Raw genomic sequence first — 26,742 nt, forward strand, 5'->3', positions numbered from 1 at the left:
ATTCACAATTGAATTGAATCCTGTGCTTGAAGTAATTGGGAAATGTTGGAAATGGCCCTTTTTGCAGGATCATCCCTAAACGTTTTGCCTCCTTTCTCCTAGTTTTTCTGACCTGTTTTTGTTGGCTTTGGGCACTTTACCACTGCTAACCAGTGCTGAAGAGCTTATGCTCTCTGTGTATTGTATGGCTAATTGGTTTATCCATGATTGGCATATTGGATTTACTAGTAATTTTGTAGTAAAGTGCACTAGAGGTGCCCTAGGCCTATAAGTCAAATGCTACTAGTGGGCCTGCAGCACTGGTTGTACCACATTAGTAGCCCTGTAAACATGGCCCAGACCTGCCACTGCAGTGTCTGTGAGTGCAGTCTTGCACTGCCAATTCAACTTAGCAAGGGTACCCACTTGCCAGCCCCAAACCTTCCCTCTTTATACATGTAATGCACCCCTAAGGTAGGCCCTAGGTAGCCCCATGGGCAGGGTGCGGTGTATGTTAAAGGTAGGACATGCACTGGTGTGTTTTACATGTCCTAACAGTGAAATACTGCTAAATTCTATTTTCACTGTTACAAGACCTATCTCTCTGATAGGTTAACATGGGGGCTGCCTTTAAATATCATTAAAGTTCAGATTCCCTTGGAGAGCAGATAGAAATATGGAGTTTGGTGTCTCTGAAATCACAATTTAAAAATACATGTTAGTGAAGTTGTTTAGATTGTCAGTTCAAAAATGCCACTTTTAGAAAGTAGGCATTTTCTTGCTTAAACCATTCTGTGACTCTGCCTGTTTGTAGATTCCCTGTATGGGTCAGTTTGACAGTTGGGCTGTTTGTGAATCCCCTCTAGACAATGTCTTACGCATTGCTTCTGAGTTAAGCCTACCTGCTCGTGCCAGGCTACCAAGGGTGTTTCTCCTTTGCCCTGACTAGAGTGAGGGTCCTTGCTTGGACAGGGGGTAACCTGACTTCCAACCAAAGACCCCATTTCTAACAGATAAACAAGAGGAAATGTGACATGATATATCCAGTACTACACACTTTACCCACAGTGCATGTGAATGCTTCCAATCCTCCAGAAAGACTCAGAGTGTCAGGCTGCTAGTCGATCATTGAGTCTTCATTGAGTCTTCATTCTGGTATGCAGAAAAATGTATTAATGCCATTTTACAATCATCTGTGCCAACCTCATGAAATTAACATTAACATTGTGAAGGGCATAATTTTTATTCCACCTAATACATAGTCAACATGGATTTATACAGAACGTCTACACCAGCATCCCACCGGATGAGGCTATCAAAGCAACTTAACACACTTGACTTAAGGCCAAGACGTCACAAACGTCCCGCACATTTCATCACAGACTGTGCACAGATTGAACTGAATCAAAAAAATTCAACAAGTCTTTTTATTCAAAGAATTCAGGAGCTTTCATGGGCATTTCACTGTACATAATCAGTGGAATCTGTATGTGGCACACTACAAGGAAAAGAGCTCTATCATGAACAGATTCACGTTCTGTCAAATATTGTTGGCTGGAAGCAACATATTGAAGATGTCCTCCTGTTTTGGGGAGGTAACATCACAAAATAACAACAATTTTTTTGCAAGGCTCTATCTAAAAAGTGCTGACTTTAAGTTCACTCTGGGATATGACAACAGGAGCCTTAGTTTTCTTTAACTCGGACATTGTTCCAAATCAGGGCACTCATTAAATCACGATCTTCAGCAAACCTATTGAGCAAAACAAGTTACTGCTTTACAATATCTATCACCTCAGCAACTTCGGGACATTTTACTGTAGGGTCAGCCTTTGAGACCATGCCACAACTGAGCCAAGAAAGGTACTTAAGTAAGGCACGGGTGAATAGGTTTTGTTGAGTAAATTACTTAAGTGCGGCTACCCCAATAGCCCGTTTGCAATATTACTCAAAAAGGCTTTTGTATTCCAAAGACAATATTTAATAGGATACTATATTCAACCCCAAATTGGGTCTGTGCTTTTGTATTTGTTTCACACAGCATACCTATTAAAAAGATATTTCTTGAAAAAAATTCATTTTCTGACTACAAATTGGAATAATCTGTGTTTGAATTCAGAAAAGCACACAATCCATGTAGGCATTGGTCAAGGCATTCAAAGAAATGACCAAAAGTAACCGATCTATAGGCCACACAGGTTGTGGGAGCAAAAACTTTCAATGCCGTAAAGGTTCGTGTATAAGTTTAAACATATTGGTAAGTGCACACAGGAGGACGCGCGCGGAAGGACCTGACTAAGATGCAGTGTAGCTGAATATTTTTGGGGAAATGAAACTTCTCCACAATGGATTTTCATGCAAAGTATTTGTTCAGGTGTTCAAGAAAGCTACTAATGCTGACAAACGTTTCACTTTAAAACAAAATCCTCTCTCTGCAAAATCGACTGTTCTCATAAAGGACTGAATTTCTTTGATGCATTATTAAAAAAAAAAAAAATCTGATTCAGCCAATGATAGAAATAATGAATACATATATAAACATGATCAGGGTCAAAGGTCCTATGTCTTTATTGAGTGTGTACTTGAGTAATTAGCGCTAGAGTCCCTAACCAAATTCCTTAGCGATATGGAGCAATTACTTCCCATGCTGATCGGTTTTCCTTCATCCCCCCCGGGCCACAGTTTTCCATTAAAAGACACCGCTCACTTGTGTCGGTGCATACAGTGCTCTCTTCCCTGAGAGCATCAGTGTAGCTGAACCCTCACACACACACATGCCGAAGGAGCTGGCGTGAGAGAACCCTGTGTCCACTGACACACCCAGGAGGCCAGGGAGAGTGTCCCACCCATAAGGGAAGATTAGAGCATCCTGGATTCAGAGAGACACTCAAAAAGGACGGTGGTTTCCAGGAGCAAAGAGACACTCCGCAGAAAGAAAGGAGTGGCCTGGAACTTTGCAGACACCTCAAGAGCGCATTATATCACTGTAACTTCAAGGAGACACCCAGAAAGGACACCCACTGCTCTGGAACAGAGACACTGTCCTGAATTTGTGAAGTGACACTGTCCCTGAGGATTAATGGAGTTTTGAGTGGTCCAGGTGCCATTTGACAGATCGTTTCCCTAACTGCACAATCAGCTCAACAGGGGAACCAGACTGCAGCTCTGAGTAGGGGCTCCGAGGAGTGAACTGTGAGCTATTAGGTGATGGGACAGCTCTTTATTCAGTATCACATAAATTAATGTGGACCCACCCGCTCCCGGGTGCAGTCTGGACACTAAACTGAGAGAAAGCCTGTTTCCCATGACGTTGTCTGCTTAGGTGCACGCCCATGACGCCCAGGAATCTTCAGGAAAGACCCACGGAGTTCTGAGAGCCGCAGATTAGAACCGTAGCAAGTTAGTAGACCGATGTATCGTTCTTTCTAAGTGACATAATGAGATTTCACTGCCCTCGTTCAGTGACTGAGTCCTGAAGGCCGGCGTATGAATATATAATCTGTAGTTCTAAAAATGCACATTGAGATGACATGTCGTTTGAAGACTCTGTAAGATGTACTTTAGCCAGGTTGAATGGGTCTACCACTTTCTTCACATCTGTAGCGCTATGAAGTGGCTGTGAGACACTAGTATTGTCCCAACACAAAGTGCTAAATAAATACAGAAGTATCTCAACAGATAATACGTTACTCTAGCAATATGCACCCAGCATCATGAAAAACAACGTTCAGGTGACTTTCATTTTTCAGCACATGAAACCTACTCCCAATGAAAAGCAATTACTTCATTGACCTCACAGTATAATCTTATACTTTACGAAAGAACATTCTTTTGTGTTTATTAAACATTCAGTAAGAGTCACGGCTTATTACAAACACAGGCTGTATTTGGACAGCGCATACAATGTGGCACAGGTGGGCTGCAAAGGTTATAACAGTGTCGCCGAGATCCCACTGAAAAGCAGCGGTGATGTGCGAGGTGTACTCACCACACCCGGGCAGTAACAGCACAGAGCGTACACGTGGGCGAGGAGCATGGGGCAAACGAAACGTGCGGTTCTGGATGGTGGACTCACATCAACAAAACACACACCACAGGACACTTGCAAGATCACACTTAAAAAATACATATAATAATTGTAAAAATAGATCCGAAGCAAGATGATTTCACAGACTTAGACGATGCAGTGCCCCCCCCCCCCGATGAGACGAAGCAGTGCAAACGCTCCCCACCCCCGCCCCCAATGATGACACTGCACTGAACGGCGCAGCATCGACACAGTGAGAAACTCTAAAACTACACAGACTAGAGAGAAGGCTGGGATATCATTTTACTTCACGGGCAATGATGCTACAGCAAAGCTTATTGGACTCAGCAAAGAAACACCGATCGTGCAGACGTTACCTGAACGTGCCTCTGTCGGTGTGTGGACCCCACTCGTTACATTTCCCCTTACACATAAATACAATCTGCACCTTTCGGACAGTTATTTCAATTTATGTGACTCAACATCGATAGAATATACTGGGTATGAAATTGAAAACTGTTCCGTGTCTTTCTGGGGACATAAAACCGTATCACTCGACATAAGCATTATAGGGGCTAAGTTAGGGCCTGGATTATTTGATGACACTGTCTCAGAGCATACGCTGTCCTCAATGTAAAACATTCAAAAGGTGTAGGAAAGATAACTCACTCCCTCGGTGTGAGACCTGGAAACTCGTTCCTTCAAGGTGAACCTTTCCCTTTGCCTGTATGTGTTCATTTGCTTGGAAGCGCATCCTCATGTTAGTAAGAGAACACCCAATTAATTTTGGGAGGTACTTGTTTTTTTGCCAAATTCATTTTACAGAATGGGACTGATAGAGAAAAATGATCTGATTTATGATGTATCTTTGCTTTTAATTTTTCTTTTCTCAATGTATCTAGTCAATTCCTGATTAATGTATTGCAGGTTGATTGCAAGAGCAACACCAAAAAGTGCATATTTCCTATAATGATGGAAGAGCAGAATGAAGATGTGCAGATCCAGTAGGAGTTGAACACGGCGCTTCCCCAGACTGGTGGGAGTATGCCCATCAAGAGCTTTCTCAAGACCCTCCTCTGCCACAACATTACTGTGTACTGGATGATCCTGTGCCTTAAATGCAGCTGTGTGGCTCAGCATCTGGTGCCCGAGTGCCATCTTCAAAGAAACACAGTCAAAGGATTGTCGAGAGATGGAGATATCCTGGTCGGGGGCACGTTCGCCATCCATGATGCCAGGGAGTATGAGTCCCTCAACTTCAAAGAGAAACCTGAAAGGATTTCATGTCAGACGTAAGAAACCTAGAATGTATCAAGAATAAGCATTCCATTCTACTTTTCAGTAATTACTTAGAGGATTTTCAAATATAAAGTAAGCAGGTTTTCCAGTAGGCTGGGGTTGCAGGGAGGTAGGTAGGGCTGAAGCCAATTCAGCCACGTCAAGCTGGCTGTGACGCTTCTCTACTAGAGAAATCCCTTGGTGTCTTCAAAGAACAGTCAGTCTCTGATTGTTGGCAACTTGCAGGAATAATAGAGATATGTTTCAGCAGTGGCACTTTGCAGACCACTGCTTCAGTTAGGCTATGTGCAGTGCATGTGAATGTCTATGTATATGGTTGCCAGAGCATGACTTGTGTGTCTTGCTTGCAGTGGCACAGGTAAGGTATGAGGTTTTTTGCAAGATCTGCGTCTTATGGGATCTAATCTGAAGCAGTAGGAGTGCCTGCCAATCAGGATGTAACTGGACTGAAAAAAAGTGATTGTTGGTTCAGACTTGTAGCAGGAAGCCTATTGTACAATTAGAGAAAGTGACGTTTGACATTATGTATGAAAATTAAATTTAATATTATTACTTACTGATTAATGGGGCAATTATGAGTATGCAATGAGAATTAGTGAGTGATGCTCAAAATCTGAATATGCACTATAGATTACTGAAGGATGGTGCACATCTAAACATGCACTAGTACTAATGAGTCATTATGAAAATGGTGAAGATTTGGTCATACAGCTACATCTTCTAAGTAAAGGTACAAATCTGTCCCTGATGCTCAAGAGTTATGAGTGCAACTCTGAAGAATATTCAAGATGAATGAGTGATGGTGCAATGGAAACATGTACTACTATGATATTTTTGTAAACAACATTGAGGGCACAATATTTCTGTCAGTCGATGAGTGTGTGTATGTGTGTGTGCGTGCACATGTATGTGTGTGTGTTACATGTGTGGATTAAAGCCCTGCATCAATGACTCATCTACTTTAGATTTGTGGTGTAGTTGTGTGATGGAAATTTATGTTGCATGTCTAATTTTTTGCTTATACATACAAGATCTATATATTCTAAGGACTAAAGAACAACAATAGCAATAATCTATTTCAGTTTGACGTGTATCTCTCCCCACACTATATGCTGCAGGTTTATGTTTGACGATTTCCAGTGGTTCCAAGCAATGGTGTTTGCAATTGACGAAGTTAACAGGAATCCCAGTCTGTTACCCAACATCACCCTGGGCTTCCGGATCCATGATTCCTGCATGGTAATACAGCGAGCAATCGAGGGGACTTTGTGGATTTTAACAGGGCAAGAAGAACCAATCCCAAACTACCAGTGCTTGGGGAATCGCCTCCCTGTAGCCATTATAGGAGATGTGACATCAACACGTTCCATTCTTATGGCACAAATATTGAGTCTCTACCGGCATCCACAGGTAAGCTAAAAGGTTGTCAAAATGCATTGATACTGAATTTGCAGCATAAAGAAGTTGTCATCTTCACTAAAACATATCATGGTATTTTAATGTACAAAACCGTTGTCATGCAAAAAAAAAAAACTTGATTAGTGGTGGCTGCCAGGAGGGAAAAGTGGTGGGGCAGCATGGAGGACAATAAAAAATACATTTAAAATAAAACTTACCTGCTGCATCACCGCCTGCCGCCTCGGTGCTCTTTTGATCACAGGCTTCCAGACTCATTTAAACTAATCCAGACGCTGCTCTCATGTTGGTAATACTATTACCCAGCTTGAAGGCAGCGCTGGGACTGGGCAGAGCGGGCTGCTTTTACGCACCCAGATGAACTGGGATCCAGTGCCTGCTGATCTGCAGCAATAGCCTGGAGACATCTAAGTGTGCATGATGGTTTGGCCATCCTACGACAGTTTCCAAATCATCATGTGCACTTGCAGTGCCCACCACTGTAAGTGTCCGCCATACTTTCCTTAACCCCGTCCCCAAGACTCAGCTCGACTCCAGCTCTGGTCAAGTAAAATAAAATAATATTAAAAGTGCTTTATTATCATTTTATTTTACATGTTTTTATGCTGTTGAGGCAATGGGGCGACGCTCCTCCGAGATATAACGGAGGAGCTGCAGCTTAACTTGATGCTGCTTTGGCTCCAGATATTAGCACAGAACGGCCACTTTAATTCAAGCTAGATGCTAGATGGCAATTTTCAAGTAAGACTCTCACACTAGTCACGTGAATTTGGCTTCTGTATTCAGTTTTTTCCTAATCGCAAGTCATATTAATTCTACATCAATCTTTGCTAAACACATCAGGAAATGTGCACATTTTTCTGACAGCTCCATTAGCCAAAAAAATCTTTCAAAGTCGTGCAAAACGCATTACAGGCATAACAAATGTTGTGAAATTCAAGTTTGCATTTAAGGTTCTCACCTCACTCTAGGTCACTGCCGTCTCCAGTCCTGAATATTTCCTCTACAAATCATGATTGCAGGCGTGTTTTTTTAATTAGGAGTGGACTGAAATAGGGAACAAGTTTCTACTAAATGGGATTGATTTAAGGGAGAGAGTTAGTTAGAAGTGGTTTGGGGAGGACCAAACACCCACCCACAAACAGGTAAGTCAATTGTTAGTCCCAAACTGCACTTCTAACTCATTACAGCTCAAAAAAAAAAAAAAGGGTAAGCGCACTCCAGCTCTAAACTAAATTAACAGCACTACACATGGCCAACTACTAGTACTGCAACATCCTCCTATAGAAAATAAAGGAGGCAGAGTTTTAAAATTGAACCATTTATATATATATATATATATATATGTGCCTAAATCATGGTCTGTACCAGCATCAGACATGGCATGTTTGAGAAAGCCTCCTTTCATGGTCAATGTAGGACCCAGAATCAGAAGGTTCTGCGACCGCTGGAGCACTCTGTTTAAGTGTTTGCAGTTTGTTATAATAAAACTGCCTTAAGCATGGGTGGAAATCTATCGGAGTATCTTTCTCTCTCCCATACTAACACACACTGAATGGGGCACTATATGAGTTTCTTGCTTACTTCCATAGCATAGCTCACGGTGAATTGAAAAGGAAATATTGTTTTTGCTTGATAAATAGACATGTGACACCAGGAAACTACATTGGCATGCTTCACTTTTGTAAAAACATCACCTCAGTACATTGAAAGAGGTCAAAGTTAATCAAAAATGTTTCTACGTGAATAGATTTTTGATAATAACATTTTTAAAAATATTTAATAGATCAGTTATTCTGCATCAAGTCCACTCCTGAGTGACCGGAACAAATTCCCATCCTTTTTCCGCACTGTTCCCAGTGATGACTTCCAGTCTCGTGGCTTAGCTCAGTTGGTCATTTATTTTGGATGGACTTGGGTGGGCCTCTTGGCAGACGATGATGACTATGGTCAACAAGGAATAAAACTCCTTCAGGATGAACTGACCAAAGCTGGTGCTTGTGTTGCATTTTCAAAGAATATTGTCACAAGCAGAGCTGACAAGAATGCCTTTGACATTGCCCAAATGATTAAAAAGTCATCTGCCAATGCAATTGTCATCTTCTCCAATGGCGGAAATATGGTGGTGCTAATGGAAGAGCTGGTGAAACAGAATGTGACTGGGAAGATTTTTGTTGCCACTGAAGGCTGGTCAAGCTCAGCTCTACTGCTAGTGGAAAAATACTCTGAAATCCTCACTGGCACAATTGGATTTGAAATCCACAGTGGAGAAATGCCAGGGTTTGAAGAGTATCTCACCAACCTCCACCCTTCAAGCACCAGAGATCATATGCTTCTTCAAGAATTCTGGGAAGACACATTTAGTTGTAAGTTTTACCAGGCAGAGGAAGAATCACTGAATGAATACCACAATCTCACTGTACTGTGTACTGGTGCTGAGAAGTTGGAAAAGCAGCATGTAAACCCTAGTGGAGCCACCAGTTTTGGACTCCCCTACAAAATCTACAATGCAGTTTATGCCATTGCACTGGCTTTGCAGGATCTGAGCTTCTGTAGCATGACTGGTGCCCCCTTCAGTCAGGGAACCTGTTTAGATATCATGGGTTTTCAGCCATGGCAGGTGAGAGCACTGAATTGGATTAATGCCTAAAAATGTTAAATTTGAACTAAAATCGTTTGACAAGTTGCAACATTTATGAGATAATACATTCTTAAAGTCGCACATTCAGCAGGTCAGTTCATTATTAGCTCATTCTCTTTTTTCACATGCATGTGTATTACATTGTGACTTTGTAACCTCTTTAACACTGTGAAAAAAGCAAAAATAAATTAACTATGTATGCACATATACTTATTTTGGAAAGGTGCCTCAAGTAGGGCAGTTAGATTTATAAAAACATTCCTCAATTAATGTTTTTGAAATGTGCAGACAGTGTAATTTTGAGTAACATACTCTAACCACAACTCTTCCCCTTTTTTGCTTAAAGTGAACCCTTATGGATATTCCTCTTGATCTACTAATCTCTGCATTGTCACATCTGGGTGAAAGACATAACGTACCGAATGTGTGCCTGCTTTATTTCTTCAAAATAGTTTCGGAAAATAGTGTCCCACAAAACGTACAGAACTGGGCATATCCTAAGTATATTCACTACCATCCCATATCCCCACACCATTTATCCAAACTATCAGACCTTCCTTTGTAGTCTATAAAATGCTGAGGTGGAGTGCCTTCTGCATAAAATATTTATGTGAGTTCTCCCCTTTGAAAAAAACGTAGCTACATAGTTAATACTGAACAAAAAGTCAGTCTGTTGGTCTTTTCCGACAACTCTTCTTACTAGTCATTTTGAGATATTCAGTTAACATGTTTTTGAGGCGAGGATCATTGCTTATCAATTAAGGCACGTCCCTGAGCAGTCAGTCATTCTTTGTAAGTGTCTTTAAAAGCTGTAAGACACCTTGCAGATATGTGTGTGGTAAGACACCTTGCAGATATGTGTGTGATCTAAGTGTGCACTGTCCACTGTGTAGTTTGGCCATACTTAAATCCTTAATGTTCATTGATTCTGAAATCCACATGTTTTTATTGCAATTAATTTATCTTGCTTATCAATTAAGGCAAGTCTGTGTGCAGAGCCTCTCTTTCTTTGTAACGGGCATTGAAAGCTTTAAATGCTGCAAGACACATTGCAGATATATTTGTAATCTATGAGTGAACTACTCACTGTATAGTTTGGCTACATTTTATTATCACAATTAACTCATCCTGCTTTTGAAAAAACATGTCCTTAATTTTAGTGTGCCATCCCTCCTGCATGCTCTCAAGTAAGACATATTATCCCTAATTTAAAACCTTCATTCCCAAAAAATGGTATGCGCTTATGCTATACTTACTTATAGGTGCTCTCATTGAGGAGCCTTCACCCATTGGTCTGTTGTGGCATTCACGTTTCTCTTCAGCCTACTACACCATAAAACTTAGAACAAGGGGTCAGACCACTTCAGCCACTGGCTTCTCGAACTGCGAGTCACTACATTGCACCTGTTCCCAAGAAGCACATCCACAAATAAAAGTACGTACCAGGGGCTACCATGGCAAATGGTGGTCTGAGACCAAACAAATATGTGTGATTTTAGCCATCCTTTATAGATTAAGAATGCCCTGCAGGTCTTCTAACAAAAAGCTGTTGCAAAACCCATGACCAGAAAATAACGTTTTGAGGCACTGAGAAGGGCAAAAGACTTGTGCAAACACCAGACCTATTGTCTGTTTTGAATTTGCTGTGAAGCCTTCCTTCCAGGTACTGAAGTAGCAGATTAACTGGACATAATCCATAGTGCTTACTGTCATTTACCTCTGGTGTTCGCAGGACCTAAGGCTCTATGGGAAACATGTACAAAGAAATCTATTTGCGACTTCCTAATTGTGAATCTTTGTGATTCACAATTAGGAAGTCACAAACAGCAATGTACTAATGTGTCTCAGACACATTTAGCGATTCTCAGTGGGTCGCAAATGGACATACCACATCAATATTCATTAGTTAGGACGCAATTTGAGACCTATTGAGAATGGCCTAAAATAACAGAGATGGTGGCCTGCGGGGGTTAGCAGACCACCATATCTGTGACTGCTTTTTAAATAAAGCATTAAAAAAAATACAGCCTGTTTTCCATAAAGGAAAACCGAATGTGTTTCAAAAACAAAAAAATGAAAAGTTTTCCCTTTCACAAATGGGTTACCACCAACTTGAAGTTGGTGGTAAACTGCAAATATTTTGCAACCACATTTAAGTCGCAAAATATTCATACATCCACCTGCGAGTCCCTATTAGGAAGGGATGCTGTTAACATGCCCCTCCCTAATACCGAATCGCAAACCAATCTGTGATTCGGAAATAGATTACCAAATCACAAAATAGGCTTTGTACATCTCATAATGGTTTTTATCGGTCGCAAACGTCCCAATTCTGTGAATCAGACCGTTTGCGACCAATAAAAACCTATGTACATGTGGCTCTATATGCCAGTGAGATGGTGTAGTTACCACTGCCATCTTCTCAGACATGCATGTTACACATTTAAATAGTGGCTCGTCAACTAAGCATTTCATGCTTCATCAGAGTTTATTAAATGGAATACCATTATGCCAACATTTCTTATTACAAACACTTAAAGACATCAAAAAATGGTATGAAGTGCTATACATATTATGAGGACTGCAGTCCAATTGAAATTGTAAAGCTCTTCCTTAGAATTCTTGATTCTTGATTCTTGATTTGGATGAGCAGTTAATACTTTATTCACACCTTATGATAGTGTTGGTTTGGATCTGTGCAGAATGACAAGAAAGTGGAAATGTGAACTCACCAGCCGGCACAATCCATCTTTGTCTCTGCCATGTTTTAGATTTTCTCATTGTACAGATGTTATTATAGACTTTTTGGACCGGGTCAGCTGGGCAGCAGATCCTCCTGGTTCTTTAGGTAGGTTCATTGCTCCTCAGTGGGGCAAGATAAACTTTAATACACGTGGGAGAAATAAACAGCCAACCTGAAAGTCACAAAAGTATATGAAAGCACATCTGTCCATGAGGCCTACAACTTCCACTGCTGCTAATACAATGTGGTGTTTGACGCTCAGGGGTTATAGTAACAAGGTTGCGTGAAAGGCTGTTCATTTTGGTTCTCTTTACCAAGTGTTAGAGGTTAAATAGAGGGCCACAGAAAGTGAAATTACATGAAATATGATGGAATTCTGATGAAAAGGTGCATGAGGTCATGAATACTCTTATCCTCCTTTGAGACTCCAATAGCAGACATGATGTTACATATAACAAACAACATGATAACTCCCATCCACACAGAATAGGATACAGACTACAAAATACAAAACATTGAGAAACCACATCATGCTGTTGTCAACAATGCCATATCATTTGCATGATTCATTCTCTTTATTTTCTTCTCTATAAAATGTATCTCATCCGTTCTGTAACCAATAAAAAACTTTTGAGATAAATGAATATTATGCTCTACCTCATCTGGTGTCAAATTTGCACAGTCTACAAGGTCACCTCTGTGCCTTTAACAGAATCTACATTTCTTTTACCTTACTCAAGACTTTTTTCGTTGTCACAACCTTGTTGTAAAAAGTGAGAAAATAAAGATATAGGGGCTTATTACAACTTTGTAGGAGGTGTTAATCCGTCCCAAAAGTGACGTGAAAGTGACGGATATACCACCAGCCGTATTATGAGTTCCATAGGATATAATGGACTCGTAATACGGCTGGTGGTATATCCGTCACTTACCGTCACTTTTGGGACGGATTAACACCTCCTCCAAAGTTGTAATAACCCCCATAGTCTTGATAACATCTGCCCCTTCATGAGACTTATTTCTTGGAACTGGCCAGGGGTTGGTTTGATTAGGGGGCATTAGAGCATCTTGAACCTGATAAATCCACATTGCCCTATGCTTAAACTGAAAGAAATAACTCTTTTCAGTTTTACACTGAATAAAGTGCTAGAGTGAGGCTATGCCATTTTGCATCCGGTGGGCACCATGTAGAGACTACACCCGCACTCTGATGTTAGCATTTCACTAGAGAGTGGTTTACACCAGGTTAGCGTGCCTTCATGTGGGAGAAAGCTTGCCTTTTTCTCCAAACAGGGTGGGAAATTATCTTATTGGAGTCTTGGTTTAGATGTCACCGGAACCCCTTGATGGGAATATCGACCCATAATGAATAGTTAACACCCTAAATGTAAGTCTGAATGATACTTTCTGGTAAAGCCCCAGCAGAATCTTGATTATCTAGTCTGCCTTTATGCCTCAGAATGTTTGGCTACTATACCTGTATCTCATCTGGAATCAGGTCCCTCTGACCTTTTTTTTCTGGCTGTACATTCTGTCTTCACCTACCTTCACAATCTCCCCAAGCAGTTTGCTTTGTTTGAACAATGTGCACCGGCCACACTGAGTGAAGCACTGACCCTTGAGGGTAAAATTGCCTGAGACAAGGAAATCAGCCTGATTGGTGGTGCATGCAAGTGATGCTGCCTCAACCAGCAATAAGACAGACTTTCCTAGACTAGCAACGCCCAACCCTAGATTCTGGGTCATATCGCACCTCAGGGACTTCCCCTTTGTGATGTGCTACATAGTTACTGGTAAAGTATCCCTGGCACTTTAGTCTTACACCATGGGGCTATACATCAGTCATCTTGTTGCTCCAAGTTGTGTTATAAGTTAGGAAAACCTGGAGTGGAAAAGGAAGAGACTGAAAGCTGGAGCCAGTGCAGTACATCAGCATAGACCATGAGGCATTTGTTCTATTCTCATTTACTGGAGTCTTTAATGTTCAGTGACTATCTTAAGTGCTTGAGACAGGACACCTGCCAGCCAGAGGAGTGTCTGTCAAGAGGGTCCATGGAGCTGAAGCAAGACCCATTCAGAGAGCTGGTGGATAAGTAAAAAATATTTCAAACACTGTGTTCATGCATGGGGATGGGAGATTGTGTGTTTGTGTGTGCGTGGGGGGGGGGGCATTTTGCGTGTGTGTGTCTGTAGGTGAATGAGTGAGAGTGAGTGACAGTGAATGTGGGAGTGAGTGAGCCTGTGAGTGTCATTATGAGTGAAACAATTACTAAGTATGTGAGGGAGACAGTGTGTGAATGAGACTACGTGAGTCAGAGAGTAAGTGAGACAGTGTGTGAGAATGGTGAGCTGTACAGTGTGTGAGTATGTGACTGAGTCAGTTTGTGAATATATGAGTGAGATAGTGAGGAGGATGCAAGTGAGAAAGAGTGTGAGCATGTAAGTTAAACTTTGCATGAGTGAGACAGTGTGCATGAAACAGTTAGTTGGACAGTGAATGAGACGGTGTGAGAGAGTGTATGTATGTGCCAGCAAGGCAGTGTGAGTGAGACATTGTGTGAAATTGTGAGCGAGAGAGAGGAAGCGAGTCAGACACAAACATGGCAGACATTTACGTGAGAAAAAATGCGAGTGATACAATGGGTGAGACCGTTGTCAGCATATGAGAGTAGGTGTTATGCTTGTGAGTCTGCCAGTAGCCTTGGCATACTGGAGATAATTCTTACTGAAGGAGGATTCTCTGGTAGCAGGGCAGTACTGACATATTTGAGGTGAATATTGGCATATGTGAAAGCACCACTAGCAAAATGCAGACCATAGTATACTGGAGGGAATTATTAGTATACGGAGTGCCCAAGCAAAATGTTGGTGCTAGAATAGGTATACTCAAGGTAAACAGTCGCTTAAGGAAATCATGTCATATACAGGGAGGGGCGCATAGGGTAAAAAGTTGGCCCAAGCACACTGGAGGTAGTTATTGACACATGTTGCAGCTATAGCACATTATGCCCAAAAATGAGGTCAGAATCAAAGGCATCAGGCGTAACTGTAATACCATGAAAGTACTTGAATATTTAGTGTGTTCCTTTTCAGACCAAGTGGATATTTAGCAAATTTATGTGAAAAGTGTACCTTAAAAGGAAGGCAATATTTGCCACCATATTTCAACATCTTCTCTATGGTGAATCCTCGAACCCCCCTAGAAGAAGTTGTGTTCAGTTGATAGACTTCTGGTCAAGTATTTGATCTTTAACTATTTGGCACTTAATCGTGGTCCCAATTAAACCTCTGATCAATGTCATCTTGGATTAATGTTCTTTCTACCAATAAATGTTTACCATGCTTGTTCTGCTTCTATTACATCGTCTCCATCAGATGAATTCCACATTACATTATTATGGCCCTCATTACCAGTTTGGCAGTCTTAAGACCGCCAGACTCGCAGTGGCGGTCGGACCGCTGTGGTCATGGTGGTCTGACCGCCGACACTGCCAGGTCCGCCCGGTTGACAGCCCGGTGGTCTTGGCGGTTGTAATCCGCCAGGGTGGCGCTGCATGCAGTGTCGACCTGGGGATTACGTCTCCCCAATCCGCCAGCCTTTTCATGACGGTTTGACCTCCATGGAAAGGCTGGCGGAATTGGGGCATCGGGGGCCCCCATGGACAGCACGTTATGCTTTCCACTGCCCAAATTTATGGCAGTGGAAATTGCGGGGGATGCTGCTGCACCCACCGCACCGCCACACTGCTGCGGGCTCAATTACTAGCCAGTGTCAATGTTAATGCCCTGTTTCCCACTGAACTAGTGGGCGGAAACGTTGTTTCTACCCACCGGCCCAATTGGAAACTTGTAGTAGGGCAGGTGGTGTTCTGGCTTCACTGGCGGTCAGATGGCAGTATGGGTTAGGCTGGCGGCCTCTGCGGCCGCCTGCCAATCTCATAATGAGGGCCTGTGTTTTTAATCTTCTTTTTTGTGGTTCAGTCCATCCTTTATAAAACAATATAACAATAACTAGAAAGTAGGATACATATGTAACTGTTGCCATGGTTAATACAAAGTTGACCTACTGCGCAGTAGAAAGCGGCTTCCCATGTATTAAACTTTTGTTTGAGAGCTTATAATGGATGGAGGCAGAGTCCACTGTATCCTATATGTGACTTTAACTTGGTGATGAAAATGTAGTGCATTTGGAGCATCAACAGAACCAACCCGACACAGATTTCGATTAGATGTCCAGCTTCACTTACAAAAGTTGAGTATATTTCATCATTTCCACAGGATCTGAATACACATATCTTTGATATCTACCATCTGATCTTTGAGCGCATAATAAAGAAATAAAGGCAACTGCAGGTGTTGATTTACAGAAATACATGATGCTCCAGGAAAACCTCCATATTGACCTCTGATGCACAAGGGGTGAAAGACAGTGGATAACTGGTTACAAAGGGACTATGGACAGCAGAGACACCTAGAGAGCGAGACAAACACTCTCATGCACGAAGCCACATAAATCCTCCCTTCTAATGGCTTTCACATGCTTTGAAGATTGCACTCTCTACGTCAGTCTTCAGTCTTCATTACGTGTTTCTTGTTAAGAACAAGTTTACCGGGTAAAAAAGGCCTAGTAAAAAGTCAGAGATCTGGATGCTGGTGCCAAACACACAAGAACCCACACATTATGCCCCTCTTCCCCGGAGGAACTTCAAATTGGTGACATTTATCACATCGATAAATAGCAATGGCCAAGGTATCATTATTTACCAGGTGCGATAAATATCGCACAATTTACGCAGAACTCATAACCAAGGCCTTGACTTTGCATAAATCCCTAACAAAGACACATGCAGGTAAGCCAAGCTTTTATGTGCACGACATTGACTTCTGGAAGAACCCCAAAAAACAAGTATAAACGGAAATGAAAAATATTAGGCGATTTTTAGAAAGGCATATTAAAAAGAGGAGGAGTAGGGCTGATTCCCAATCCTAAATGGACTGGCTGGACTAAATAAGGGTGTTTGCCTTTAATATTTTAAAGGTTTTGACCTTCCAAAAATGCTATATTGGTGTAATTCTCAAGCTGGAGGACATAAAATGAGGTGATTTTAGGTGAATCAGGTTAAAATAGTTGTTTGTCCCATTTTAGGATAGGTGATGTGTAACACACAAGCATCAGATATGGAAAGTAAGATACTGGAGTGAGGCAGGTGAGAACTACAGAAGCCCCCGATCTGAGTATATCGGTCCAGTTTACCTACCTTTAGGGAGGACTGTAGGCTACCTTGACCAGAGCAGGGATAGGAATGAGTATATAGATCACAGGTGTCCCAAAATAAAGCTATCAGGTCAACCAACAAACACCATCCAGGTTAATACACCAACAATACCTGTGCAGTGTGGACAGCATTTTCCCCAGAAGGAACCGGAAAGCAGGGGGTCAAGTCCACATGGAACTGTCATGATGCCCTTCTTCCAAGGAAGACAAGGAGATGGAAACAGTCATCGTTGTATTAGGCCAAAAAGGTCCTCTGTCCAACCGTCAGGGAGCGGTGGTGCCAGAGGCGAACTGTGATATGGAATCAACCAATATCACAAGGGGAGGGCAGATCATCTGGTCGGGTTAATAGCATCCTATAAAAATACTCCCCTCACATGACGTAGTGGGCATGAGATGAACTAGAGGAGTTTGCATCATGACAACACACATTTCCCTTTTTTAGTAAGTGGATTAACTCTAGTAGAGAGGAGGATGATTATAAGGAGGGACAAGGAGAGGAAAGGATGGATCAATGGAGGCCATGAGCGGAAGCACAGGGTATTGCATCCTGATGAAACCCCAATCTCATTTCAGATGGATAGCTATCGCCCTGACAAAGTCGAAACAAAAGAAACTATGGAGTAAATAGAAGTTCAACCTTTCTACTGTGCATGTTACATATATCAATCCGATGATGTGAAACTCAAGGGATAGTGAGAAAATGGTGAAATTACCTACTGCAGTGTTTCTGAACTTTTTGATTTCTGTGGAACCCCCACGCATGAATCATGACTGAAGCTCGGCACCACAATCTAATGCCCTCATTATAACCCTGGCGGTCGGTGACCGCCATGGCTATAGTGGCGGTAGTACCGCCAACAGGCTGGCGGTTCAGCCAGCCTTATCACGTCTGTGGCGCTTCCGCCACGGTAACACCACCGGGACCGGTATACCGCCATGGCGGTCCCGGTGGTCGTAATCCACCAGGGCAGCGCTGCAAGCAGCACTGCCCTGGGGATTTCGACTCCCCTTACCGTCAGCCTGTTCATGGCGGTAGACACTGCCATAGGAAGGCTGGCGGTAAGGGGACACGGGGTGCCTCTGGGGGCCCCTGCACTGCCCATGCACTTGGCATGGACAGTGCAGGGGCCACCAGGCACAGCATTGAAATGCGCGACGGGTGCTACTGCACCCCCTGCACATCAGCATTGCCGCCGGCTCTATATTACGAGCCGGCTGCACTGTTGATGTGACTTTTCTGCTGGGCCAGCGGACGGTAACACTGTTACTGTCCGCTGGCCCAGCGGAAATGTCGAAATAGGGAGTCAGAAATACCGCCAGCACTGGCGGTGTACTGGCGCCTGCAGCCTCGGCGGTCTTTACAATAGACCGCCGAGGTTGTAATGAGGCCCTAAGTAATTTCTTTACAATCCGAATCGCAAAACAATATGTAAAAAACAGAAACAAGTGCAGATCGAACACATACACATATTATGAAGTATTTTATTTTCAAAAAGTACACAAAAAATAATTTTTTAATTTTCCTGGCAATGTTGGAGTTTTTCAAAATGTAGTTTTATTTCTCAAAGACAAAGCACTCTGGTGGACTGTAGCATATCACTTTTTCATTTTTGCTTCAAATGCTTGTTCATTTTGTATCTGTACATACAAGTGATTCACTTGAGGCCACCAATTAGTAAATCTTGATTATGTTTTCTACTCTTATGCTGCTCCCACAAATCAAACTAAGTATACCAACTTAAGTTTTAGCCTTGGATTTCAAATTCCTTCGAATGTAGAGAGCGTTTTAAATTTGTTAATTTTTACAAGTTTAGAAACCCTGACCTATGGTGTAGATGCGAAGGGTAACAGTCTTCTGGTGAACTTGTTGCTGATATTTTAAAGCAAATATCATTCCCATATAAAAAATGAGGGTTTCAAAGTTTCACTATACCTGGCATCTGCAGACAGGCTAATTAGGATGCAAGTACAAATGTTGCTCCTTTTCATTTTGCCAGGCATCTATCATCAGGTATTAGCTAGTGGCGACTATCATCACAAACTCTACAAAGTACAGTAGTAATGTTTGCAATAAAGGAGAAAATCACTTGTCATTTCACCTCCACGTTTGGAATGAGAGGTAAAATGGGTGAAATTAATAAGTGACATATACTATGTATAGGGTTCACTACGCTGGCTTGTGCCTTACGCAAATTCAATTTGGTGTGCTGGGCACAGACCAGGTTAGGGCACCCTCTTACAGTTACTGCGCTCCCCCAAGGTAAATTGAGTCTGTCCTGGAGGGGCATATTAATGAAAGAGGGACTGGCTGTTTGATGCAGCCTGTTTGTCTTTTACTTTGTAAAAACAAAAAAGGGCCTGCCTTTCAACAGGGGAAAGAGATCTCCTTGTAGGTGGGTGCAATGGATAACTACCTGCAGGGTGAAATCTTGAAGTCCCTGGGACCCACATATTCCCTTCCTAGGGTTGCCTTAAGGGGTGCACTGACTGTGGAGCTCAGTCAGTGCTCCCTCTAACAGCTCATTTGTCTCTTTGCCCATGTATGGCACAGAGGGAAAGTGTCCCCCCATTTGCTTGGGGCGATGTCCCCATGTAAAAGAGGGAAAGTCCCCTTGGGATTGAAGCGGTGCATGCTTATCACTAGAGCAATCTGTATTACAGAAGAAGCTGCACAATCTGCAGAGGTGCAGAAAGCAGATGTGCACGCCTGTTGCACCCCAGGGCAGTCAGAGTAATGCGACCCCTTATATCTGGTGCAAATGTTATTATTACAACAGGGTTTACCACAGAGATCTAAATCAGCTAAAATATGTGTATTGTGTACAGCGTACTGTAACAGACTAGTAACATTATTTCTATTATTTCCATATTAGTGCATTTAATTTTTTACATAAATTATCTTATTTTATCAAATTACATCCACACTGAGGTATGGAGACATTATTACCTTCAAATAATGGAAAATTAAAGCCGTGTAATAAGGCTCTTTCGAAAATATTTTGATATGTTGTTGTGAGAGGTTGCAAGTGCTTATCAGACTGGTTTGAGGAAGGTAAAGCTAATTTAAGGGAATTTTATCAAACCCTGTGAGTGCCACACAAGAGTTTATCAGTTCACCTAATTTCTTTTACTTTGGATGTGAAGAAGCGCATAGATGTGGTCACAACACACCTGTGTGGATAAGGTTGGGGTAGCCAAGTTTCAAGGCACCTAATCAGTCCAGTGCACCTGGGTGTGGGTGATTGGCTTGCTATGGCACCACCTAAAAGTTTATATTCCTCATGAAAGTAACCCCAAAAATGTTAATGAAAAAGAAAGAGTAAAGTTCCATTGAATGTCTTCCTGTTCTCCCATCTTCCAGCTTCTTCGCTACATAAAAAATGTGCGTTTGCAAGAACATGGTGGCAAAGGGGCATTTTTTGATGAGCATGGAAACCCACCTGCGCAGTATGATGTTATAAACTGGCAACGAAGTCAGGAGGGCAGGCTCAGACCTGTGAAGGTGGGCACATATGACTCAAGTGCCCCTGCCGGAGAGACCCTCAATATTAATATCAGTTCTGTCCGGTGGAATGGAGGAGACACAAAGGTAGAATTTTATTATACACCTGAGGAAGTGTTGTATAGTTGTGTTTTGATGCTCACTTAATAGAAGAGGTGGTTGTGAGGGCTGACTTAAAATTATGGCTAATTTCATTGGGCAATGAAATTTGGAAGTTGTTCACTAGTAGATTTATAGCTGCACTTCATAGTATTAATTACTATTTGCTTATAAATTGACTTTTATAACCTTGCCTGATTTGTGTTGCTTTCTCCATCAGTGAGTAAATAGGTTAAGCTCAAGCAAATAACTACCTTCTATTGTTACAGGTAGATCTTGGATTATGTTTAGCGGGTGCAATGCAGGTGGCTGTTTGGATGCGCCTCTGTGGAACTGGGTCTTTGGCCTAGAATGAATGAGGCACCCCAGGATCTTGTCAAACCCAGGCAGAGGCCCAAATTAGAGTGCTCACCCAACCAGTGACCTTGTGGGCACCTTCATCAGCAGAAATTGGTCAGTTCCACTATCACTGTTGTGGGGCTCTCCGTTGGTGCATCAGCCAAAAACTGGTGCCTCATCACTGTGTCATGGGATAAAGAAGTAATGGAGGCCCAGTTTCCTAGACTACAAGGTGATCATTGAGGCTGCAACTAATGGTGGACTTTGGCTTCTTCCCTCTTACCCTGCATGGGAAGGTAATGTGCTTGTCTGGTTGCTTTCAAGCTATGGCTGATCCCCAAATGCTGAGTCCATTGCAACCAGAGCACCCTCTCACTTACCTTTCTGGGGTAAGAGACATATGTGACTGGGACTGCCAAGAGAGACAGATAATCTTGTCATTGCCACATGATCACATTTCTGAAGACCATGGACTGACGTTTCCTCAGATATAGTACATTATTATTGCCCAGAAAGAAGCCAACAACAGAGGCATGTTGCTCATGAAGGGATGAAATATATAATCTTTAATAAAGATCACAGGAGTAGAAAGCAGGAGGACCAGACCATTTGAACCAGGGATTCAAAGCTCCAATTGTGATTAAACCATACCCCAATAATTTCTGCTTTGGGTACTGGTGTAGCAACAAAGAGCCTGATTTAGATCTTGTTGGATGGGGTTATTCTGTCACAAATGTGAGGGATATCCCGGTCGCTGTATTATGATTCCATTATTTTCTATGTAAATCATAATAGGGCGGATGGAATAACCGTCACCTTTATAACTGAGTAACCCGTCTGCCAAGATCTAAGTCAAGCCGTAAGTGTGCTTAGTTGAGAACTACGTGAGCCTGGCAAAAAAGGCTTTTATCTGGGCAAGATTGCCCTATTCTCTTCAGTATGATAGGAGTGACTGAGGCATCCAGACTGATTCTCTAGTCTTCCTGGAGATTTCCACAAACAATAAACAGCTCTGAAGACTTGGTTGCTCCCCAGCTTCCATGCACGTAAGTGGGAGATACTAATATGGTCCCAATTAAGGAATAATGAAGACAGTAGCACAAATGTGTGGTCCTTTTTGCTGATGGTATGTTCAGCTTTTACCTGTGCTGTTCTTGGTCATTGGGCACCATTTGCACAGCAGCATCAGCATGACATATTTTATGAAGGTTTATCTGGTTGCCTGCTGATGAAGACTCTTCAAAAGTCCCCACAGAGTTTAAAAAGCATCTTACATAAAAACACATTATGATGCACACATTTATTGAAATGTCTGTTTATTACAGAGAATTAATGTTACCTTTTCCTTCAAAAATAGAAATTGTTCAGTGAAGATGATACAAAATACTCACCATACGAGATTTTATGGATTTTGCAAATTACTCTGGTATAAACATGCTATGAAGAATTCTTAAACAACCAAATGCAATGTGGATAATAATAGACTTCCGCAAATTGATTGAGTAAAACAAGAAAGCAAAGACAGTGGAGTGGGAAATGCAAGGGTACCACTAAGTTAAAAGTTTAGGGGATTCCAAGCTTTAATGCAGGGACTCTGTCAGCAACTGTGTTTCAGATGCGGCCCTGCAAGTACTTCACAATAAAAGATGTTAAGTTATGAAAGATACTCAATGCTGGGCAACTCATTAAACACACAGAAAATTGTTGTCATGTGTTTCTGCATCCAAACTCCGTGTATTCCTAGTTCTAATGTGGTTGGTTGCAACTACAAAATTAACTCCTTTGTCTACAGTGTGCTCTAATCCACATGGCCTTAATTTCCTATTGTCGTGCTCTGGTTCTCGCTGCAATTTCCAGGGTTAAACCTTGTGACTTTCAGGTGATCCAGGCACCTCGGCAGTGTCTGTAATCTTACCCGGAAGGTACAAGGTACTTTCAGTTTCCTAAGGAGGGCAGAACATTTTTCATAAAGATCTGAATTTCATCTACAGTTTGTAAAGCTCACGTGGAATCATAATCAATCAATCAAACAAATTTCTTAAGCGCACTACTCACCTGGTAGGGTCTCAAGGCGCTTGGAGGGGGGAGGGGCTTACTGCTCGAAAAGCCATGTTTTGAGGTGCATAACGTTCTGTGAATGGTGTATTTTTACCTCTATGCACCATACATATGACCTCATTGAAAATTAGCTGAGTTTAAGGGGGGGGGTTGATACCTTGTCTAGAAACAATGTTTATGGTTAGTATCTCTGCACCTAAATCAGATACTACAACTTACAGTCTCCAGAATTCGGAATACTCATGCAGACCCGGGACTATCTGTTAGATTTCAACATGGTTATGCCTAATTCAAGGACTTTTCAGCTTCGGTTTAGCATCTGTTCTGAGCAGGCGGCAAACAAGATCAGGGAGACAAATAAGGGGTACAGGGGAAGGGCCGGGTGTGCAGAGGTTGTCAGTTGATTGTGGGTAGATTTCCATGCTCTCCTTTGGTGTAGTAAGGGATCTGGTTAGGGCCAAACTCAACCTCTGCCACAGCCCCTGTCAGAGGACCCTGTCCTGCAGTCTTACTTGGTGTGGACCTGCACTTGGTAAAACCGAGACCAGTTTTACTAGACTTGGTAATACGTGGTCTGGAAAACCCAGAACCACTTGTAATCAGCTGTCTGTCCCATGGGATACAGCTTCTCCAATCCTAGAATGAAGGCCAAGATTAATTAAATTCTTGAACATTATGATTGAAAATATGACACTGAGAAAGAGAGTATCATTGATAATAATCTAAACCACTTTCTTTGCACAGGTGCCTGACTCTGTTTGCAGCCCTATATGTTCCCCTGGATTTAGAAAAGTTGCAAAAGAGGAAGAACCTGCCTGCTGCTTTCTGTGTGTTCCATGCCCTCAAGGGGCGATTTCTAACAACACAGGTGACGTCCTCCTTCAAGAAAGTTACATTTTCTGTTTATCACTATTTTTTTATTGGAAGTATTTATAAAGACTGAACCTAGCCACAAAGAGCAGTAGAGTGCTGTACACAGCAAAAGGATATGCAGAGAAGAAGGGTTCATCAATATATATGAACATGGTACACAATGACAATATTTATGTAAACATTTAGAAGTGATCTGAAACAAAATACTGCAGTGGGGTGTGGTACAGGAGGGCAGAGATGCATTCTAAGATGGCACAAATGTTATGAGGAAATGGACTTGGAGATCTGCCCCAAACTGTACCCAGCAAGAAGTGAGCTGATGATGCGAAAGCAAGTTGTTCCAGCATTTCAAGTGCATCCTTTGTGGATGTGTGACCCTCTTAAATTTCCAATTTGGCTATTGAATTTCTCTTGGCAGTGCTGGTGTCACTGAATCAGTTCAGTTTAAAGGTGTGGTAGTTAGGTACGCTGAGGTGGACTTCCTTGGAGGTCACACAATTGACTATGAATTATGATTTGGATTCTGGTAGCACATCGGAGACAATGATTTCAGGTAAGAGAGATACAATTAAACTTTATTTGTTTGGTAATTAATTGACATACCAAGTGAATGAATAGTTTTTCTTAATGCCAATGAGGACTTGGGGAGCCTGTGGGCAAGGCACCTCTTCTGTGGCATGAACCGTGTAATGGAAGACTATTGACAAGAAGAAGGGTTTGGTTGTCCACCATATTGTAAGCTGCAATCTTGCTGTTTGTACATTTATCTTATAATGGGAATGTTAAGGTACAGATATATGACACCTGTATTGTTATTTCAGATTCCATTGATTGTACCAAGTGCTCCTGGGACCAGTGGCCAAATCAAAAACAAGATAGCTGCATTCTAAAGATCATAGAATTTCTGCACTACGAAGAGCCTCTAGGAGCGACTCTAACAGCAACTTCCATTCTCTCTTCCATTCTCCCTGTTACTATCCTGGGACTCTTTGTTTATTACAGAAACACCCCAATTGTCAGAGCAAATAACCGTGCGCTAAGCTTCATTTTGCTCCTGTGTCTTACACTATGCTTCCTCTGCTCATTGGCTTTCATTGGCTACCCCTCACAAGAGAAATGCCTTTTGCGCCAAGTGGCTTTTAGCATCACCTTTGCTCTTTGTGTCTCCTGCATCTTGGCCAAAACCATCATGGTGGTCATCGCCTTTAATGCCACCAAACCAAACAGCAATTTAAGGAAGTGGGTGGGGCCCCAATTATCATACATAGTAGTCAATGTCTGTACTCTCATTCAAGTACTTTTCTGCATCTTCTGGCTAATTCTTGCTCCACCTTTCACTGAATATAATATTATTTCTAAGCCAGGAATGATAGTTCTTGAGTGCAATGAAGGATCCTCTATTGCTTTCTGGGGCATGTTGGGGTATCTTGGACTTCTAGCCACAATCAGTTTCATAGTGGCCTTCCTAGCCAGGAAACTACCTGCCAGCTTTAATGAGGCTAAGTTCATCACCTTCAGCATGCTCGCCTTCCTCACAGTCTGGCTCTCATTTATTCCTGCCTATCTCAGCACACAGGGAAAATACATGGTGGCCATGGAGATTTTTGCCATTTTATCGTCTAGTTCTTCCTTGGTTTTCTGTATATTCTTCCCCAAATGCTACATCATTTTGTTCAGATCTGAGATTAACACAAAGGAATATTTGATGGGAAGGGAAACTGCCAAAATACAAAGTTGAAAGGAATGTAAAGACACGTCTTCTTTGCATCAATACCTTCATGCTTTCTCATAAATTACTTCAATTCTTCTTGGATCTAAGATGAGTGAACAATAACAACTAACTGTTTTATGATTTTAAATACTGGGGAGGTAATGGCATGAGTAGTTTTCCTCGTCCCTCTGACTCTTCTGGCACCTCCTTTTACCTGTCCCTCAGAGTTATACCTGCATTTATTGTTTCATTTTAGATGTAGTGACATTGACTCCTGCTTTAAAGTTTCACGTTTTCCTCAACCAAAGGCACAACCAACTTTCATGGTTATTACTTTACACATTCCATTTATTTTTTGTGGTATTGCCATCAAAACACGAGACAAGGCTTCACATTTACTGACACCCTACTGAGAAAACTAGAGCTACCAATTAAGTGAAAAGCAGTAATTTGTTCCTGAATTGGGGTCACGTTGGTCATTATAACACGTTGAATGTAAATTGATAACCACACTCCTACTCTTCTGCAGTGAACATATATTTTGCAAGCATGAAACTTCAGTAGGCATGCTCTGTAGCCTTGCTTTCCAATGTTTCCAATTCTTCCCCTGTTGCATTGTGCCTGTTATAGTCAGTTTCCTTCAAACACATGGAATACCATTATTTTTAAATCCCCGCCCATCTGAGGATTACATATAGCGGGCAGCAAAACTCTGCCAGTGATAACTTATGCAACTTAATTTCGCTCCTTCACAGAAGGAGTGAAAATAGTAGAGAG

The 26,742-nt window shown here is 42.0% G+C and overlaps 1 protein-coding gene across 1 annotated transcript; it reads left to right on the forward strand.

Moving 5' to 3' along the window:
- Window positions 1-4,978: 4,978 nt before the first annotated feature.
- Window positions 4,979-25,992, forward strand: LOC138267240 (extracellular calcium-sensing receptor-like). The gene is made up of 7 exons (XM_069216096.1): window positions 4,979-5,010; window positions 5,131-5,298; window positions 6,424-6,715; window positions 8,508-9,341; window positions 20,745-20,972; window positions 24,126-24,249; window positions 25,076-25,992. The coding sequence occupies exons 1-7, from the start codon at window positions 4,979-4,981 to the stop codon at window positions 25,990-25,992; spliced, it is 2,595 nt and encodes an 864-aa protein (XP_069072197.1).
- The last annotated feature ends 750 nt before the right edge of the window (window positions 25,993-26,742 follow it).

Source organism: Pleurodeles waltl, chromosome 12 (assembly GCF_031143425.1).
Source record: "Pleurodeles waltl isolate 20211129_DDA chromosome 12, aPleWal1.hap1.20221129, whole genome shotgun sequence".
In the NCBI taxonomy this organism is placed as follows: Eukaryota; Metazoa; Chordata; class Amphibia; order Caudata; family Salamandridae; genus Pleurodeles; species Pleurodeles waltl.

Excerpts from the sequence above, each read along its gene's own strand:
- LOC138267240 (XM_069216096.1), top strand. The coding sequence starts at position 4,979 with ATGGAAGAGCAGAATGAAGATGTGCAGATCCA. Across the intron at positions 20,973-24,125 it reads GGAATGGAGGAGACACAAAG|GTGCCTGACTCTGTTTGCAG; the intron begins GTAGAATTTTAT and ends TTCTTTGCACAG. Across the intron at positions 24,250-25,075 it reads GGCGATTTCTAACAACACAG|ATTCCATTGATTGTACCAAG; the intron begins GTGACGTCCTCC and ends TTGTTATTTCAG.